Source organism: Pantherophis guttatus, chromosome 3 (genome assembly GCF_059756535.1).
Source record: "Pantherophis guttatus breed Tessera chromosome 3, ASM5975653v1, whole genome shotgun sequence".
Taxonomy (NCBI): Eukaryota; Metazoa; Chordata; class Lepidosauria; order Squamata; family Colubridae; genus Pantherophis; species Pantherophis guttatus.
The window spans coordinates 49,811,121-49,830,463 of record NC_142065.1 but is presented as its reverse complement, the minus strand read 5'-3'; the positions used below and the strand labels follow the sequence as shown (position 1 = coordinate 49,830,463).

At 36.5% G+C, this 19,343-nt stretch overlaps 1 protein-coding gene across 12 annotated transcripts in view; it reads left to right on the top strand.

The window, feature by feature from the left end:
• Positions 1-19,343, top strand: part of SCUBE3 (signal peptide, CUB domain and EGF like domain containing 3) — a 121,390-nt gene that overhangs the window by 73,687 nt on the left and 28,360 nt on the right. For 4 of the 12 annotated variants that reach the window (XM_087891008.1, XM_034414590.2, XM_034414591.2 and 1 more), the window contains 5 exons: positions 6,143-6,190; positions 7,282-7,323; positions 12,622-12,738; positions 15,778-15,900; positions 18,876-18,992. In XM_087891008.1, the coding sequence (XP_087747134.1) occupies positions 6,143-6,190; positions 7,282-7,323; positions 12,622-12,738; positions 15,778-15,900; positions 18,876-18,992 (447 nt within the window). The remainder of the gene's footprint in view (positions 1-6,142; positions 6,191-7,281; positions 7,324-12,621; positions 12,739-15,777; positions 15,901-18,875; positions 18,993-19,343) is intronic. The other 8 variants (XM_087891010.1, XM_034414592.3, XM_087891007.1 and 5 more) reach the window with 2 other exon arrangements.

Genomic DNA, 19,343 nt, shown 5'->3' with positions numbered 1-19,343 from the left:
TGGCTCTTATTTTACATAAACCATCCACTCTGAATGCCGTAACTGAGTTCATATTAATGCTAGCAGACAATTCCTTTCATTTGTTCTGCTTTCAAGAAATTCTGTATCAGTGCCCGTTTCATTATATTGCTTATTGTGTTTGCTTTCCAGGTATAGATATTACAATGCAACAAATGTGCAATTGTAATATCTGTATTGTAGCTCATTTTGAATTGCTTATTCTCCAGAGAATACTCATTCTGGTGGGTTTTTTTCTTTGTTGGAGTATTGGCAAAATCAAAACTGGAGTGTGCCCTTTGGTGGTTTGATGACTGATTAGTACAGTTTTCATTCCTAAGAGGTAATAATTGTTTGTCAGGTTATACTTCACTTTATGCGAAAATAATTTGACTATTGAACTTCATTGTGCTTCCTTCATGAATAAATATACTCAGTTGGAAATCTGACTCCTTTATAGTTTAACAGGATCTCACCCACATGCTGAATAACTTGGAAAACACTTTAACCTGATTTTCACAACAAACTCTGGGAAAAGTCCTCCTGCAGCTCCATAAATGTAAAACTCTTAAATTTCCTGGAGTTCAGATTTAGATCCAGCAGTCATAGATGGTGACCTCCAGGGTCTTTAAATAAACAATAAAGATGCTTCTGGCCTGTCTATTCTCTCCTAATTGGATATGGAGGGAATTTGCCATCTGGGACAGCTCTTCATTGACCTGAGAAGCTGGCTACATAATTTGAGTTTGTCTTCTGATTGGTTTTTGCCAACTATATGAATGCGAAGGAAAGAAGTAACAGCTGAAGCATCCCACTCATGTGTACTGTAGTGTATTTTCTGCTCATTGCTGCTCTGCATGGAAAACACTGTTGAATTGTGCAGTCAGGGGTTATTAACAAACCTCCAGTCCCACTCTCCCAGGAGGGAAGCACAGGGATAGATTTATAGTTAGGCAAAGGGTTAAGATACCTCTTTTGATATTTATAACTGCCCCTTTTCATTTAATAGCTATAACTCCCCCTTCTGAACCTTCATTTCCACTGACATCTTTCATCATTTCACAAGGAATAAAGTTTCTACATGCAAACTCACTCCCTTGGAAATTGAATGTGGTGTATTTGAAGAGTTGAACAGGTTGTCTAATACAGGTCCCCTTCAGATCACACCAAGGCAGGAAGTGCCATCAGCTTCTTTGAATGACAGTTTCATTAGATTGTGGCTGGCATTTTTCATTCCTCCGCCCAACTTTTTAATGCTGCTTTTAAAAATGTAAATAGCGAGTAACTTTCTCCTTTTAGGCAGAGTCAGTCCTAATGAAGGTTGCCTTATCCTTAGGGTCAACGGGTAGAGAAGAGCATACTCCTAACTTTTAAGTATCAGCTATTTATCTTTTGTAAAAATTATTAGGGAGTGAAGTGCTACACATTCATCTTGTAGACAGCCAGTCTCACACATTGTGCAGCAGAATGGAAAACACAAACTTAAAAGTGTTTCACATATCGATGGTACTAATACTTCCTTTATTTAATGAATTTAAATCATGCCTTGTCAGAAATAACCTTTGGGATTGTTAACAATAATAAAATGTAGATTAAAATGGAATTAAAATATAAAATAAATCAATTAAAACAGTTAAAATGTACTTTAGCAAGCAAGTTAGCTTAAAAAGCCAGGAGTCAGCCTGCATACAATTAGCTTTGCCTGTTAAGCATATAAAAGAAAAAAACAAAGAAGAAAAAGCTGGCCTTGTCTTACTTCCTGTGGTAGCAGCATCTGGAGCAACTGGTAGGAAGGCCTTTTCTCACATTCTCAATGAGAAAAGATCTCCCAAAGATCTTAAAAGCCAATAGTCTTTCAAAAATAGTTATGTAGGGCTTTATAGGTTATAACTATAGAGTGAGTTGGGTCTCAAAGTGGAACTGAGACCAATGAAACTATTGTTTAAAAAAAAGTCACATGTTTTCTATAATTAGTTCTGATTAATAGTCTGGCTGTAATAACTTGGACCAGATGAAGCTTTTGGACATTTTTGAAAGACAACTATATGTAGAACATTCTGTAGACGTCCCAAAAGGATGTGATTTTAAGACGTGTGTCCCTATGAGTAGATTTGACTTGCCCAAAAATAAGTGTTTATGAAGATTCTCAGTCATCCAAATCATAGTTGTATCAAAAGCGGTTTTTATTTTTGAAAAGGCAACTGGACTGATTTTTTAAGAAAGAAGAAGATGTTTCACTTCCTATCCTTGAAGCTTTATCAGTTGTATTGGATGGTGTGGGAGATGGAAGGACAGTTATTGACAGTATCAAAAAATCAGCCTTTTCAAATATAAAAACCACTTTTGATATATCCAAAAGTAAGTACATACGCATCTGCACTGTGCAGGTATATTTTTAGTCAATATTGAAACCTGGGATTTGTGAAACAGAAGTTTAAAAACAAGTATAATTTCTTCTGTCTTTTAACTGATCAGAAGAAGCTCCTGCCTCTTTATGAATTTTGACTTTGTTTGCACTCCATTGCCAATTCAGATGCTTTAAACAATTTGAACAATTTTTTTTTATTTAGATGATAATGAGTTAGTTTGTATCTGTTGGATGTCTTTAGTAAACCTGTGTCTTCAGGGCAACTTCAGGGAAGGTTTCTTATAAGCTACAGCTAGCTAATGATTTATGCTCGCATGCATGCCTGCATGCCAAAGTCAGCCTCAACTCCTGACTATTGCCTGGATAATTCCATGCAGTTTTGTGGGCAGCATATTTGGAAGTGGTTTACTATTACCGGTTCCTTCTTCCTATGGCTGAGGGGAAGCGTCTTGTCCAAAGACACCCAACAGATTTTGTACCTAGGGAAGTACTAAAACACGTGATCTCCCGGTTTTTAGCCTTGCATCTTTAATCACAAAATTATACCAAGCTGGCTCATCACACACAAACCAAAAATGATATTCTTGGTAAATAACTTTTGACCAATCACCACTTGCCTCTTACCACTTAATGAATAGCTTTTCCAAGAAGGACCAAAATTACTATAATACAGTGCCTGAAACAACCTAGCCATACTATGATTATGGCATCAAATGCTTCAGAGATAACCTGCATAACTGAATGACACACATCAGTTGTCAATATAATTGAGTATATATGTAGTGTGTATATACATATACACACATACACACCTGCTGATCAGATTTGCATGAATCCATCTTTCATTATATGATTTTTCAAAGTTTGTTGTTTTCATTTTTAGTCAAAGCCATTTCCCCTACTTAAGATATCTTTTAGATTTTGAGTCATTTGCAACCCACCAATAAGAGCTGAATCAATTTCTTATAGTGCATCAATTCATGTGCAATAATTTTATAAACAAAATTATTAACTAATTGACAGTGCCCAGAAAAGTAGCTATATGTTCAAATTTGCTGACAATTTCATCAAAGGGATCTAAAATTCTTGATAATTATGGATGCAACAAACTCTTTCTAGTGAGAATTTAGCATATTGACATAATTTCTAAGTTTGATTGGTGATTATACTGGAGCCAGAATGCTGTGAAAGATGTACACACAAAAGAGCAGGTGATGTTTACATTTGATGTAGAAAAGGCATTGTTTTCTGGAAAAACTGACCACATAGAAAACAGTCTCTTCATTGCTGCAAAAGAAAATCCTCAAACAGTGGCCTACATTTCTTGGGAGCTAAGAAAGTAGATCATTAGCAGTATGATGATGAGGCCCTTCCCCCTACCCCCCAAAAAAAGGTTCTATTTACCAAGCACATTAGATTTTATGAAGCAATGGAGGGTAGAATATCAGTATCCATTTTTCTATTTTCAGGGAACATCTGTCTTTTCTCCACAATGTTACTTGACTCTGGGATTTGGTTCTCATTAGATCTAACAAGCCTGCACTCAGACGCTATGACTCTCTTACTCCCTTTGGAATAATTTGTTCCACATGCTTGGTTTGCACTGCCCAGTTGCATGCTCTCTTCTGCTGCCAGCTTGTTGAGCTGTGGGCTAGGCTTGTCCAATTAGCTATTTCTCTGTGAACTTTGCAAGTGTAAGGCATTAATGTGGGTCATCTCTGAGATGCTCCAGAAATGGCAGATACTTTCATGAAGTTGGTCTCCTAATGCTGCTGCAAACCTCACTTCTCCATTAATTTAAATCAGGATAAAATAAAACAATTAGATCTGCAAAGGTTCATTTCTTAGGTGAGTATTCAGAACAGTCATATGAGAAGAGTGAGCCCTTCCCTTCCCTTCCCCGCTACTGAACAAATTCAAGACATATTTGGCCTTTAGTTCCAACAATTCCTGAAACCAGGATTTGGGAATATTTGGTTGAACTTGCTATATGTAAGTAAGCATAGTGGAGCTGCTGGACATATTGCTTTTATTTTTACCATATTGATATGGTGTTATTGAAAATTGATGGTAATTTGGAAACCTATGAAAGCCTGTTCATCATTGTATTATAGATCATAGAGTACCTTACTAATGAATAGTCCCTAGGAATCAGATCACTTATCTAGTATATACAATTCTCAGAGAAAATATATAAATTATCTACTAGAAACAGACACCTTTCAGGGGTCTTAGATGAACTGATGCATCTTAGATGAACTGATGCAACTCTTTAGGTGTATATCAGAAGATCTAAAGTAGGGGTGTCAAACTTGTGTTGTCATGGTGGCATCATGTGACGTATTGGGACTTTTTCCCCCTTTGCTAAACTGATCGGGGCCAGCACATGATGCATCCGGCCTGCTGGCCACAAGTTTGACACCCCTGATCTAAAGTAATGATGGTTTGAAAAATGCATTCCTGTCCTTAGAAACTCTATTACAAAGATTAGATGGGCTATATTAAATTCATTAAGGTTACAGTTCTATATATTGTATACTATGTAGACTTATTAGAATTAGGTTAGAGTTAGAGTGTAATTATTCATTTAGAATAATTAAATTTGGTGCAATTTCTTTTTAAGTAAAATGCATAGGAATAGGTTAGTAAATACTTTAAAACATAGTGTAGCTGAAAGTTTATATAAGTAGCCTTCATTTAGCAACTATACACCTTTGCAGGTCTGTAAAACAATGTAAAGCTGAAGATCATAAGCACAATTGTGATTTTACTGTGTGACTGCTTAGCTTAATGACCAATTATGTTTAGTAAAAGAGGACTACCTGTATTTATGTTTGATTAGTTTAGATGAATCAATTAATTTAGCTTGCATCTAAAGAAATAAAGCATTGTTACTAAGTGCTATGTGAATTCACTTTCTTCCCTTTTCTTATCATTTTTTTTCTATTGTTCTTTTTTTATTTTTGAGTCTTTGGGTAGAAAACCCATTTTAAACTGCAGTAGGAGCTTTTTTCAGCTGATGAATCAGGGGTGGGTTCCACTTACCTTCGCTACTGGTTTGCAATGGGAGCGCGCGTGCATGCACAGTTCGTCTGTGATAATGTCCGGGTGGGTGGGCGGAGCCTCCTGCCGCCGTTACTACCGGTTCGCAAGAATCAGACCGAAATGGTAGCAACCCACCACTGTGATGAATGTATTAGAATTCTATTTTTAGGACTACCATGTCTGGTGTCTTCAGACTGCTGCTTAATTCACAAACTGAATTTGGTTTGTTACTAGAGGCTTCATAATAATTTGTTCACTTTGCTATTGTGGACAGTCAAATTTGTTTTACATGCATGCAGCTTTCTACCCACAGGTATTGATCTATCTTCTGATAAAAAAGAGCTTTTTCAAAGCTGCATTTACATTTAGCTAGAAAAGACATTTAAATACTAACAGTATTGAATACTAATTTCTGTCTCTTGTCTACATCTTTTTCTTCTCTGCATATATCCTATAAAAACCCACTAGATGGTTTTTAATAAAGTGAGAGTTATACTAGTGAACCGAGTGGAGAAATACATTGTTGGTGACAAGGAAGGAAACCATTATGAAATTGATCCATTGGCCAAATGACTTGGTTTTAGCTAGAATTGTATGTGAAGTTGGGGAACCCGGGAGGGATATCATTGAAAATCTATGATTCAACTGTTCTTTGGGAATATTTACATTTTTAAGAAGCCAAACTCCTTGCTGGACACTGTTTCTAAACCACTTTTTTATAATGTTAAACAGGGGAGAGGCACCTTCAACAGCACGTTACCCCCCCGACGTTTTCTAATGGTAAATATTTTTGTTCTATATCTCTTTGAGGAGTTTTAACTATAGCCGCATCTTCTATTTGGGAATAAAATAACCAGGCACTGCTGTCTTACTAACCTGCATGCCTCACTTCACATTGTGGAGAATAGGTGGCAGCTGCATTAACCAGAACAGCAGTTATTACTAACTATTTAACCTGCCAGCTTCTGCCCTTTCTAAAATCCATTTTTACTCTTGAAATCTGCATGGCCCCAGCTATTGAGAGAAATGTAGAAAGGGCTGGAGTTGTCCAGACAACAGAGAAAGAAATACCCAGATAATAAGATTATTCAAGAAGGAACAAACCAATTTTGAAATGGGTGTGTGTGTGTGCGTCTTTAAGCAGTTGCTTGCTTTGCTTGTGCTCATAGCTGTTTTGCTAGAAATTATAACCGTGAGCTCTTCAAAGCTAAGGATCAATGAATGTATTCTATTACTTGCTTCTATATTGTAGGATCTGTAAAACCCATTAAAAAATCAGTTATTATCTGTCTTTCATCACTGCAGACTTCTGTAACAGAAGATTAGAAGTTATCATGCCATTAATGGGACCAAAGCATTATTAACATAAATGAAAAGAAGTCAACAAGGGATCAGTAACTATATTGAGAAATTGCATTAGAAGGCACTATTGCTCTACCTGAGAAAGCTGCTTTTGAGCCTATACTTCTAATTGTTATGCTTAAACTTAATATGAGATCTGTGGCAGGTAGATGGGGAAGGAAGTCCGTGTGACCTGGTCTTCAAAACCAAAAGAACCTTCAAATTTAATTTTTTTTTCATTTTACACTTTCAGAATATAAGAGTTACTTATCCCTGTAACTTGTGTTTCTCTTTTTCTGTGTATCTAACTGCCAAACAGATTTTTTTTACCCAATCCTCTAGCAGACAAAATCATGAAATCACATATTTCCTCTCTAAATCACTTTCGCTCACTTTATGTCTCTTTGTGAATTATCTTCCTCCCAAAATGCACCCTTCCATTCCCTTCGTTTCCATTTCCCTTTTCCTTCCCCCTTCCCTTATGATTATTGCAGATGGTAAAAGTCTCTTAATTTTTTTCCTACTCCCAGGCAGCATTCCTGAAAATAAGATGGAATTACACTTGATGATAGGTAGTTATCTTTCTTACAAGTTGGCTATGTTTCATATCCACAAATCTTTTAAGGATTGTCTTTGAAATAACTGTTTATGATAGAAGGCAGCTAAACCAAGTCTCAAATATTTGGTAATATATTGCTTTAGTTATACTTCCTGAAATTGAAATAGAGAATATGTGTAGAATATTAATTATGAATAAAGGCGAATATACGTGTCCCAGGATAATGTTGCAGGATCCAATTTGAGTTGGTCATTGGGATCAGAGGTTTTGTCTTTCGAGCCTTCAGACTCCTTTCCTGAGGATAGGCTCCAGCATGAGTCTGAAAGCTTGGAAGACAAAACCTCTGGTCCCGGTGACTGACCCAGATTGGATCCTGCAGAATACTAATTCTCCATGTCTGGTATCACTGTAATACTTTGGGTCTGTCTTAGAGATATCCTATTTCCTGCCATGACCATTTTATCCCTATCCTATTAGTGCAATAGAATTAAATCATCTTTGGCTGTACAGTGTTAAACTGGCATTTTACTCCTTCCATCAAAACCATCCAACTATCACTACAAAATGGGAAGTGTCTTGCTTCCCATCACATCAGAGGCACATTAAACAAATAATGGGGAGGGTTAGTTGTTTCAATATGCCTTTGGAAACTTGTCAGCCTTGTCTGCCATCTTTCTGATATTGTCTCTCTAAAGATCTGAAAATAGTGATGCAAGAAATGCAACAAAATCTATTTGCTGGACTTGCAATCAAGTGCCTTCTGAATGGAAGCAAGGAATCTGGAATTTTGCACTTATGGAGTATATAAATGAAGAAAACAAAGTGGAGAAAAAATAACGAATAAAAGCACAGTTTTGACTGAGCTCTTTTCATGATCCCAATGTATTTATGATTTATTTTATTCAATTTGGATTGACCTGATGGGTTATAGAACCCATAGGGGTTATAGGGTTATAGGGGGCATAGGAAAGAGCCAAGATATGACGAACAGACTGTCCTAAGCCAAATCCTTCCCATTCTTGATGTGATACTGTGATTCGCTGATGTTTTTCCTGCCTGCTTGTCACGTGGCAAAGCAAAGCACAAGTTGAACCAAGTGATCTCCTCATTGTACCTGTCTGAGCTGCCTAACTTTACTGTTGCATTGGTAGTTAATTAGACTTCAACTTTTGGGGATGTATTATTTCTGGGAAGTAATACACAAAAAACCAAAAATAAACAAAAGTGGCATCAAACAATTTTTTTAAAAAAAAAATACTTTTGCTGTGTCTTGGTCTAGCCTTGACTCCTGGATTTCCCAGGTGGTCTCCTGTCTAAATACTAATATATTTAACTTTACTTAAATTTCTAAATCAGTAAGGAGCAACCAGGTGCTGCTGCTTGCTAAGGTAGTATGTAAGAGAGAGACATAAGAAAATCAGTTAAATGTTTTATTTCTGCTTATGATTTTGAATTTTTTTTGAAGTTGTTTTATACTGAGATCCAGAACTTCACAAGACTTTAATGGCTATACAAAATTAACAGAACAACAGAGACCTTTGAGGTCTTCTAGTCCAACCCTTGCTCAAGCAGGAAACCCTATAACATTTCAGAGAAATGGTTGTCCAATTTCTTCTTAAAAACTTCCAGTGTGGGAGTATTCACAACTTCTGAAGGCAAGTTGTTCCACTGATTAATTGTTTTAACTGTCAGGAAATGTCTCCTTAGTGCTAGGCTGGTTCTCTTCTAGATTATTAGTTTCCATCCATTGCTTCTTGTTCTGCCTTCGAGTGCTTTGGAGAATAGATTGACCATCTCTTCTTTACGGCAGCCCCTTGGATATTGGAATACTGCTATCAAGTCACCCCTAGTCCTCCTTTTCATTAAACTAGGCGTACCTAATTCCTGCAAATATTTTTCATATGTTTTAGTCTCTAGCCCCTAAACATCTTCTCTGCATTCTTTCTAGAGTCTCAACATCTGTTTTACATTGTGGCGACCAAAACTGGATGGAATACAGATAGTCCTTGACTTACAACAGTTTTAGTGACCATTTGAAGTAACAATGGTGCTGAAAAAACGGACTTATCACTGTTTTTCACACTTACAACCATGCAGCATCCCTGTAGTCATGATCAAAATTCAGATGCTTGGCAACTGATTCATATTTATGATAGTTGCAGCATCCCAGGATCATGTGATCTTTTAAAGCCTTCTGATAAGCAAAGTCAATAGGGAAACCATTAACAAGGAGGACTACCTATTTTCCAAGTGGTGTTTTACCAAGACATTATAAAATGGTACTAACACTTCACATGATCTTGATTCTATCCCTCTGTTAATGCAGCCTGGGATTAAAGGTGGCTTTTTTGGCAGCTGCAGCACATTTTTTTAAAGTACAAATCCTGTGTACTTTAGTTGTACTACATTCTGAAGGAAGAACATGCACTGGTAAAGGCAACTATGCATTAGTTAATGAAAGGGTATTCTTCACTTAAACATCAAATGAAACAAACAAAAGAGTAGAATCAGATTAGAAAGAGGTGCTATGATGCTAAAGTATGGTGCTAATAGTAATTACATTTGCACTATTCTGTTAATCTATATGTTATATTGAGTTTGTATGATTACAAAGTGATTACAGGAGAAATGTAATAATTTGCATTGCTCAGTCTAAAATCAAATGCTGGTGATAAATTAGAATTTAAAAATCTAGTCAATCTAATTATGGACATATTTGGGAGTAAGGAGCAAGCTAATAGTGTGCTGACAAAATTGTATAGCATTAGAATTCGGCACACATGCTAAATTTCTACAAAATTTTCTTTTTAAAAAGTTAGTCAACATTCTTTTAAGGGTTATTATTTATTTGTTTCATGAATGAGTATGATCCCTATTTAATAGAGCTAATTTAGGAGAGAACTGTTACAGAATGACATAGAATTTGAGACAGTTTCAGTGATCAAATATTTGGGGAAACACGTAACTAGGTGAAATGTTTCTAATAAGACTGGACTACTTTTATGTGGTTTAATAAGTACCTAATGAATGTATATAGAGATCCCTTAATCTGAGCATTAGGGTTCAGTCCATTTGAATAGGAATATATAGCAGGAGAAACAACAACCAATGTTTATGATGTATGCTGTAGATTACAAAAATAGATAGAAGATCTGGACTAGATTATAGAACTTTCTGAGAAAAAAGACAGTAACAATGGAAGACTCCATTGTTCTGATACCTCTTGAAAAAATAATTCAGTCAAGACAGAATTACTAGACAGAATTTCTTAATTTCTTTATAAGAGTACAGAAGAGTTGCATACTTCTCAAAAATAAGATGTGGGGAATATAATTGTATAACATTTTAAGAAGGAAAAGAGGGAAGAGATTTAGGAAATCAAGACTTCCTAATTTAGGGAAATTGAGAGTTTTCATTTGGGTGAGAAAAACAAAAAAATTTAAAGCATGAAGCGGTATTGGTTAGCTCTAAATACAAAAAGGATCTGGATGTCTTAATGATAAATCGAACATGACTCAAAAGTATGATCTAGTTGCAAATCTGACAGGGATTCTGTAGTCATGAATTGCTATACTAAGAGGTTTTAGACTAGATAGTTTCCAAGAATATTTTAAGATTCTATGAACCTGAACAAAAAATGCAAATGGATGTAGATGCTCTGTTTTAGGGATAGGCCTTTTTAAAAAACATAATACAGCCCTTTCTTTCGATTCTCAAAATCAATCTGTCATTTGTGAAACTATTATTTAATGGAGACCAGTTGCAATGTTCTGTTCCATCATTGCATTCTGGAATAAGAGATTATATATTTAATAAAAATTTGTGTGAACCACTGATACCCAGATCATAAACACTTGCTATCTTGATGTGGATTTTTGCCATTGCAAATAATTGGGACAGGCTTAAAAAGGAGGATCTGTAATTTTTAAATCTCAGAGAAGGTGTACTGTATGTATGTATATGTGGATGGCTAAAGAAAGAAACTTAGCACATTTCCACATTTGCTGGGAAGATGGAGATGGAAAAGCAGGCTTAAAGGTAGAAAATAGGTCTGATTTGCTTCACCCCTTCTGTGCCCTCCACTTTTGTCCTCAAAAAGCCTCTTCTGTACCACTCTTTTTTCAAGTAGACTCTCTTCCAATATCATAATCTAGAGGAGAAAAAATACTTTTTTAAAAAATTAAGTGTCAGCATTGACTTCAATGAAGAGCTCTAAAGGAGATTTAGTAGATAAGTGAAAGGATAAATCTTTTTCTCCACACCCATCAATTCTTCTTTGAAAATATCAGTCCTCTCATTGGCTGTCCTATAACCCAACTTTATACTCTCCAGACATGTTGCACCCCAGTTCACATAATCTCCAAACAGAAGCTTGATACAATAGCTTCATTTATTCCTTATAAAATATTATTCAAAGCTCTTTGGGCCCAGTTGTAATGATAGCACATATTACAGGTAATCCTTGACTTAGTCATAAGTCAATAACAATTGAATCTGAAATTATGGTCATAAGTCATTCTGGTTGTTAAGCAGGTCATCATGTGACCAGACCTGAGTTTATTAGACTTTTTGTGTAATCATTAAGCAAATATCATGATGAAGTGAATGCCATGGTCATTAAGAGAATCTATTATGTACAATGGACTTTTTTTTTTGGCTGGAAACCAGAAGTAAATACCAGAAATCGGCAAAAAAAAAACCCATCAAAAATTGCAGTAATGTGACAAGATGCTGCAGAGATCATAAAGATAAACTAGTTGCCAAACATCCCAAGTGCGATTATATAACCATGGGAAGGAGTACGGCCATCATTCATTCAAAATTGGGTCATAAGTACCTTTTGAAGAGTCTGTCATAACTTTGAATAGTCACTAAGCAACTGGATGTAAGTTGAGGATTACCTGATTGTGCATTCTTCTCCATATACCTGTCTTAGAAAAATCCAGGCATTCGTTAAGAGTAGAAGTGAAATATATTTATACTTTTATAATAACTATATTATGAAAAACTTTAAAACACTAATTGAATTAATATATTTTATTCTATTAAAAGCTTTCAATTTTCAAATGTTTGGATTTGAGTCTAAGCTATGTATTCAGATTTGTTTTTAATTTAAGTCAAGGAGTTTTGCCTCTAGAAACAGTGCCATCATTCCATAAAACCAACTCTTAAGACATGTCATTCCTATATTAGAAATGTTTGTAGAACTGCATATAACGGATGTTTGAAAGATCTTTTCAAGATACTGAAAAAAATCTTAAATGTGCGTATGCTTTAAAATAATTCTAATTGGCTTTTGATCTTCTTTCAGAGACCTGTGCTGTTAACAATGGAGGCTGTGATAGCAAATGCCATGATGCAGCCACAGGTGTACACTGCAGCTGCCCCATGGGATTCATGCTTCAGCCTGACAGAAAAACTTGCAAAGGTAAGATGTAACCAAAGTCTTTATCCAGTAAATGGATCTGATGCAGAGAAAAGGATACATCTGTGTCCTTCAACTGGTATTAATTTTGCATTGAAAAGAAACTGAGGTTTGTAAGAGCAATGGTGGTGTAGTGGTTAGAATGCAATATTACAGGCCAACTCTGCCCACAGTCAAGAGTTCGATCCTGACCGGCTCAAAGTTGACTCAGCCTTCCATCCTTCCAAGGTCAGTAACATGAGGACCCAGGTTGTTGGGGGCAATTTGTTGACATTATAAACCGCTCAGAGAGTGCTATAAAACACTGTGGAGTGGTATATAAGTCTAAGTGCTATTGCTATTGTTTTTAAAGAACAATCTGGAGAAATTTGCTGAGAAATAAATGAGACTTCACAAATGGATGGAGTCTGTGTTCTGTCTCTGGCAGTTCCAGGGAATGTGACCTTAGTTAAAAAACAGCCCTCTGCTGAAAGCTGTCTAACCAGCTTACTGATTCCAGATCCCATTTGTTTCCATTATTTTACAGAACTCATTAACTGTAAAATGCTGGAGTTGCAGGAAAACATAATGCCCCAGAACAGAATTCTCTGTGACTGGGACTTTATTACTATTCAGAGTTATTTTATTGCTAATACATTTCAATGATAATAACAATAACAGCATTGACAATTCATCGTGCTTGCTGAAGTTGGTTGGATTGGGGCAAGATAAGAGAGCAATTTTCGATGATGTCTGGCTGAGCTTGTTTTCTGGGATTCATCAGCTTTTAACAAACAATTTCCTAGAAGTAAATTTTCTGGCATGTGCTACAAGTAAAAATATTTCTTTATAGATAGTAGACACTTTATAAGCATTTAGGGAATTAAACAAGGCAGAGAATATGTTCTTTCTACCTTTTTTGGCAAAACAATTCTAAAAATTACAGCTAAATTTAGAATATAATCATTTGGCTCTTATTTGAAATTAATTTTTGGAGAGATAATGCATTGATTCTTTGTTGTCTTTAGTGCTATCTTCTGTTATCCATCTGAAAAGGATATAGACAACAATAAATGAGAGGCGTTATTGTCTGTAAATTCTTCCTTTGTAAATTATCACAGTCTATTAAGTAGATGCTTTAAATTATTTTAATTTTTAAAAGGTATATTGTTTCATTAATCTTTTTGTGATCTTATGTTCACTTAACTGTTATAAATGAGCTTTGTCTAAGAAAAATGTGATGAATATTGCAATAAATAATTCTGTGTAGTCACATTTGTATAGTCTACGAAACTATATATTTACATTTTATTATGATTAAAGCTTTTTTCCCAACATTAACTCTGTGAAATATGTTGGATTGAGAGAGAATGAGAGTCACTCAGGGAGTTTCAATAGTTCATAGAGATTTGAACCTGGGTCCTTCCAATTCCAGGATCACCACACTCCTTTACTACAATCTCCTCTCTTTCTCTTTTGCATTTCCTTGCGTAGAACAAAATTATGAATTCTTCCTAAATGCAACTGGCCAGTATTCTTAGAAATCCCCCAAACACTAAAGCAGTTTCAGAAAAGCTGCATTTTGGATTTAATCTATATTAAAAGAATCTGTCCAGGTCAGTTTAACTTGGTTTGGAAGTTAACCAAATCGAGTGTATATCTTTATTTGAACTATCATAAAATTCCAAGCAGGTTGGGATGATTGGGTAACAAGCACCTAAGCTGTAAGTACCCTACAGCACAAGAAATTATAGATAGACCTCAATTTACGACCGTTCATTCAGTAAGTGTTCAGAATGATACTAAAGAAGGGATTTAACATTGGTCCCCAAAGTTACAGCTGTTGTTGCACCCCTGTAGTCATGTGATCAAAATTTGCCCACTTGGCAGCCCCCCCTCATATACAACCACAGGGGTGCTTCAACTCTTCCCCCATCTATCTCTCCCCATCTATATTATTTGGCCCCTGCATTCACGATCCCTTCCACCCTAGCTGACATTTGTCACCTTCTTGTTCCCGCTCCTGGCTGAGCATGCTTAGCCTGGCTCTTCGCAAAGAAGTTGCTGGCCACATGAGGCTTTCCCCCCCCCTCAAGTTGCTGATGGCAGTTTCCTCATAAAACCTTGGAAAGGTAGGCTTATGTGGTCAGCAAGTGCCTCATAAAGGACTCATGCCTCATCAGCAGTGGGAACAAGAGGAAGGCAAAGGTCAACTGGGGCAGGGAGCACAGGGCAGCAGGGATCTCAGAGCACAGAGTGCCAGAGATCTTGAGCATGCAGAAGGTGGCAGGGATCTCGGAGAACAGAATGACAAAGGTGACTTTGGCTGGAACTGGACTGGGGTGGCTTCGGCTTTACACCACTTTACTGGGCCAGACTGGGGCTGTGCTTCGTGATGTGCTACGCTGCCCTGGTGCACCAAGAAACCCTTTTGCGCTGCACTGTCGGGCCAGGTTGGGACTATGATTTTGAGCATCAGAGAGACTCGGGCTTCTTGTAGCCTCCGAGTACAGCACGCCTGGAAGCTCTTAAGTGGCAGTATGTCAGTTATCCCCTGAGCCATGAGGTTCTGAGACTGTTTGTTGCCCCTCAAGGCAAAGTAAAGGGTTGCCAAAAGGCCAGAGTTGTGGAAGGAGCTAGGTGGGTGGGTGGAGTTGAAAAGGATGTAGTCCCCTACCTTTCCAGGGTTTGGGACTAGGAGGCACTAAGCCTAGGAATGACTTGGATTGGAGTGGGTACTTAAATAATAACTTGTTATTCTTGGTTAATAACAGCTGGATTGCTGGCACTAAGTGATGTAGCCATATGACTGCATCATGCTTTATGACCGCATCACTTAACAATAGAAATTTTGAACCCAATTATGGTCATAGGTCAAGAACTATCTGTATGAATACATATCAAAAGTAGCATCTAAATTGAATCTGAACTGAGAAATCAAGTCATTTGACCTGTTCCTTTTCTGTTGAATCCTCATTTGATGACTATATGGCATTCATTCAATTGTCACCTTTTTTTGTACCTAAAGGGTATTTTGCTGTGTTTTTTGCCTTCTTATTACAGATATAGATGAATGTAGATTGAACAATGGTGGCTGTGACCACATCTGCAGGAACACAGTGGGCAGTTTTGAATGCAGTTGTAAAAAGGGATATAAATTGCTTATCAATGAAAGGACGTGCCAAGGTAAAGTCTTCTCATATCTTGCTGGAAATAATAATGAAGCAGTTATTTAAATATGGAGATAGAGCTTAGTCACATACGAAACACTCTCAATTTCATTTCTTTTTTTATAGTCAGCATAAGAAATCTATATGAGGCTTGGATTTCAATGTTTCATAGCTTTGACTTTGCTATTTTATATAATAAAATATAATGTAAAATATAATGTACATTACATTAATGTAATGTAAAATAAAATGTAAGACTATTAGATTGGCCCTACTGGATCAGATCAATGCTTATCTTAGTTCAGTATTTTGTTTCTTACAATAGCCAACCTGATTGCTTTAATGTGTTTACAAGCAGGATATTTTTTTTGCTGTTGTTCCATTACAATTTATTATTTAGTGATAGAGAGCTCTCAACCTGAATGTATCATTGAATCATTATAGACTTGTTATGAAAATGTCCTTGTCCAAATATTTATCCTCATTTTAAAGCCATCTACGATAGTGAATCTCCTAATTTCATAGGGAAATTACGTTCTATGTAAAAAAGTGCTCTTTTAAGTCTGTTCTAAAGTTACTTCTAATTAGCTTCATTGGGTGACCCCTGAAGCCAGTATTTTGAAAATGCTATCCATCTTTTCCATGCCATATATAATTTTAGGGACCTTGATCATATCCTTTTCAATCATTATTTTTCCAGTCTAAAGAATCTTAAATGTGTTTGCCTTTTCTCATAAGGAAAATATTTGACCCTCCTGGTCCTTTTGGTTGAATAATGGTTAACAATGTTGGCAGTTTTATTTTCATACTCATTCATAATGAATGTCCCATGGAATTTGTCTTTTTCACAGTTGACACATACACTGAGTCAGTATTGCCATTACTCACTGTAACCCCAAGACTTTTTCCAGGTTAGTTAACAGACAGCACAGACTTCATCGGTGCATATGTAAAGTTAGGATTTTTTCCTCAGCATACATCATTCTGGAATGATTATTCATATAATTATCCTTTGGAGCCCTTCATAGCCACTTTTTTTTATCATCCTGAAAATTGGAAGTTTAGAAGTTTATTGTAAATCCTTAAGTCAAGATCATTGATAAATAAAAAAACACAGATCCCAGTATAGTCTTACAAGGCTTCCATGCCACCCCCCCATTGAGAAAATTGTCTGTTTATTCCAACATAAGCATCTTTTTCATTCCATTGTCTAATACTTTTGCTTGTTTTCTGGTTAAAATATAAAGCCCTTCTTAATGTTTCCCTCTTAATACTAATAACAACCACTCTTATCCTCTGTCTTTAAGAGATTTGACCTTACTAATTTTTCTTTTCAGACCACATTCATGTAGCTGTGGGGCCTTGCTCCCCAGAGCCTGTCCCAGAGCCAGCAGCAAATGGTGCTGCCCCTATATTTTGCTGCCTCCATAATGCACTTTCATCATGAATCGGTCCATGCTGCACTGCTGTCCAGAAAACTTTTAAATGCAACATTCTAAAAGCCATGAGGATGGTTCCTTCAGTTGAAATTCCATCCATTGTCATCTATCATGTGGAAAGTCTCTTACACTTGGCATGCACAATACTTTAGTTACTCTATGTCCTGCAATTTTTAATCAATTGTTGATTGACTGAACTTTATTTTAAAAAATCCTTCATGTTTTAAAAATATTGACCCCTAAATTCTAGCAAAATGTTAGAGCATTTTGTATTTCATGGCTTTGACAGAGTACAGGTAACATTCCTTTGAATGATCCTTCTAGTGATGTTCCTTAAACCAGACAGAAGCTATTTGGTTTCAAGGCTTTATAAGTCTCAATGTTGCTCATCAACATGGCCGTGCATTATTGCCTATATGCTGTTGTAGCAGGATAAGAGGGAAAACACAGTTTCCAAAACAGAGGGCCAAAAGCCAACCTTGGACTGCCTCAGGTGCAGATGGGGATGAGATAGAAAGATATATACTTTGGATATGGATAGAGGGCTGTCTTCATGTTCTCACAGAGGGAAAAGTGGTTGTATGAATTTGCTCTCACTCTTTCTTTTCCCACTAGATTTTTTTCACAAGTTCCTTTTCAGAATTTGTAATCGAATGTTGAATGACTGTGTTGGACCCTCTTGACAGTTTCTCATTTGCATGTACGCTCAGTGCACGAGCACTGATATTATACCCATTTGGTTTATAACATACTTTGTGTTTATCACCGTTTAATCCTTTAGGATTAAATTTAGGATTGAATCTCTTTGGCCAGTTGCAAAACCACTGTTCCAAGGCATATATATTTAGGATACCTTGATATTGGCTTTATTTGTTATGGCCCAAGCATAAATGTACCCAACCTACATCAGGGTGATTGAAATCCTCAATTATTAAAACTTCTCTATTACATGCCTCCATGATTTCTTTTACCACCTCAGGACTCTTAGAACTGTGATAAGATAGGCAATAATATAACTTACAGCTAATAGAAGTTTTAATCAGAAATTGCAATCAGTAATGATTTTGGAACTTAATTTGTACCCTTATTTTTCAGCTGAGGAGGGTCAAAGAAAAATCATGTTACCAAAGTAAATAGTTAATTGCTATTATAATAACATTTCCTCCTAATGTTTTCCTATTCCTGGGCAATTTGGTACAGTTTCACACTTTCTGGTTAGTAAAAAAGCAAAATAATCCCAATCTCTAGGTGTACTACCTACATATTTATTTGTTTATTATTCATTCATTCTTATCCCACCTTTCTTATTTTTATATATAATTCAAAGTGGCGAACATACCTAACACTCCTTCCTCCTATTTTCCCCACAACAACCCTGTGAATTGGGTTGGACTGAGAGAGAGCAAGTGGTCCAAAATCACCCAGTCAGCTTTCATGCCTAAAGTGGGACTAGAATTCACAATCTTTGTTTTTAGCCTGGTGTCTTAATCACTGGACCAAACTGGCTCTCGTTTATTGCAATACAGCTTATGCTCTTTTTTCCTGTTCCCAGATATTGATGAATGCTCCTTTGATAGAACTTGTGACCACATCTGTGTAAATACACCCGGGAGTTTCCAGTGCCTGTGTCACAAAGGCTACATGCTGTATGGACTCACCCACTGTGGAGGTATCAGTGAGATAGATGGCGATGTATGGAACATTATCTCAGTCACTTTTTTGGTACCTCTTTTGTGAATCTTTATCCTGCTGCCTCTCCCAATGAGTAACATCATCTTTCTTCTTTTAGGTGGAGCCTAACATCTCTGACATCCAAACAAACCTTAGTTTAGTTTGTTTGGCTTAGGTCAGGGGTGTCAAACTTGAGGCCTGCAGGCCAGATACATCATGCGCTGGCCACACCTACTCCCGATTTAGCGAAGGGGAGGAAAGTCACAATACGTCACATGACGACAACATGATGTTGCAAGTTTGACACCCTTGGCTTAGATAGACCTGGAACCTGATTATGCACAATATA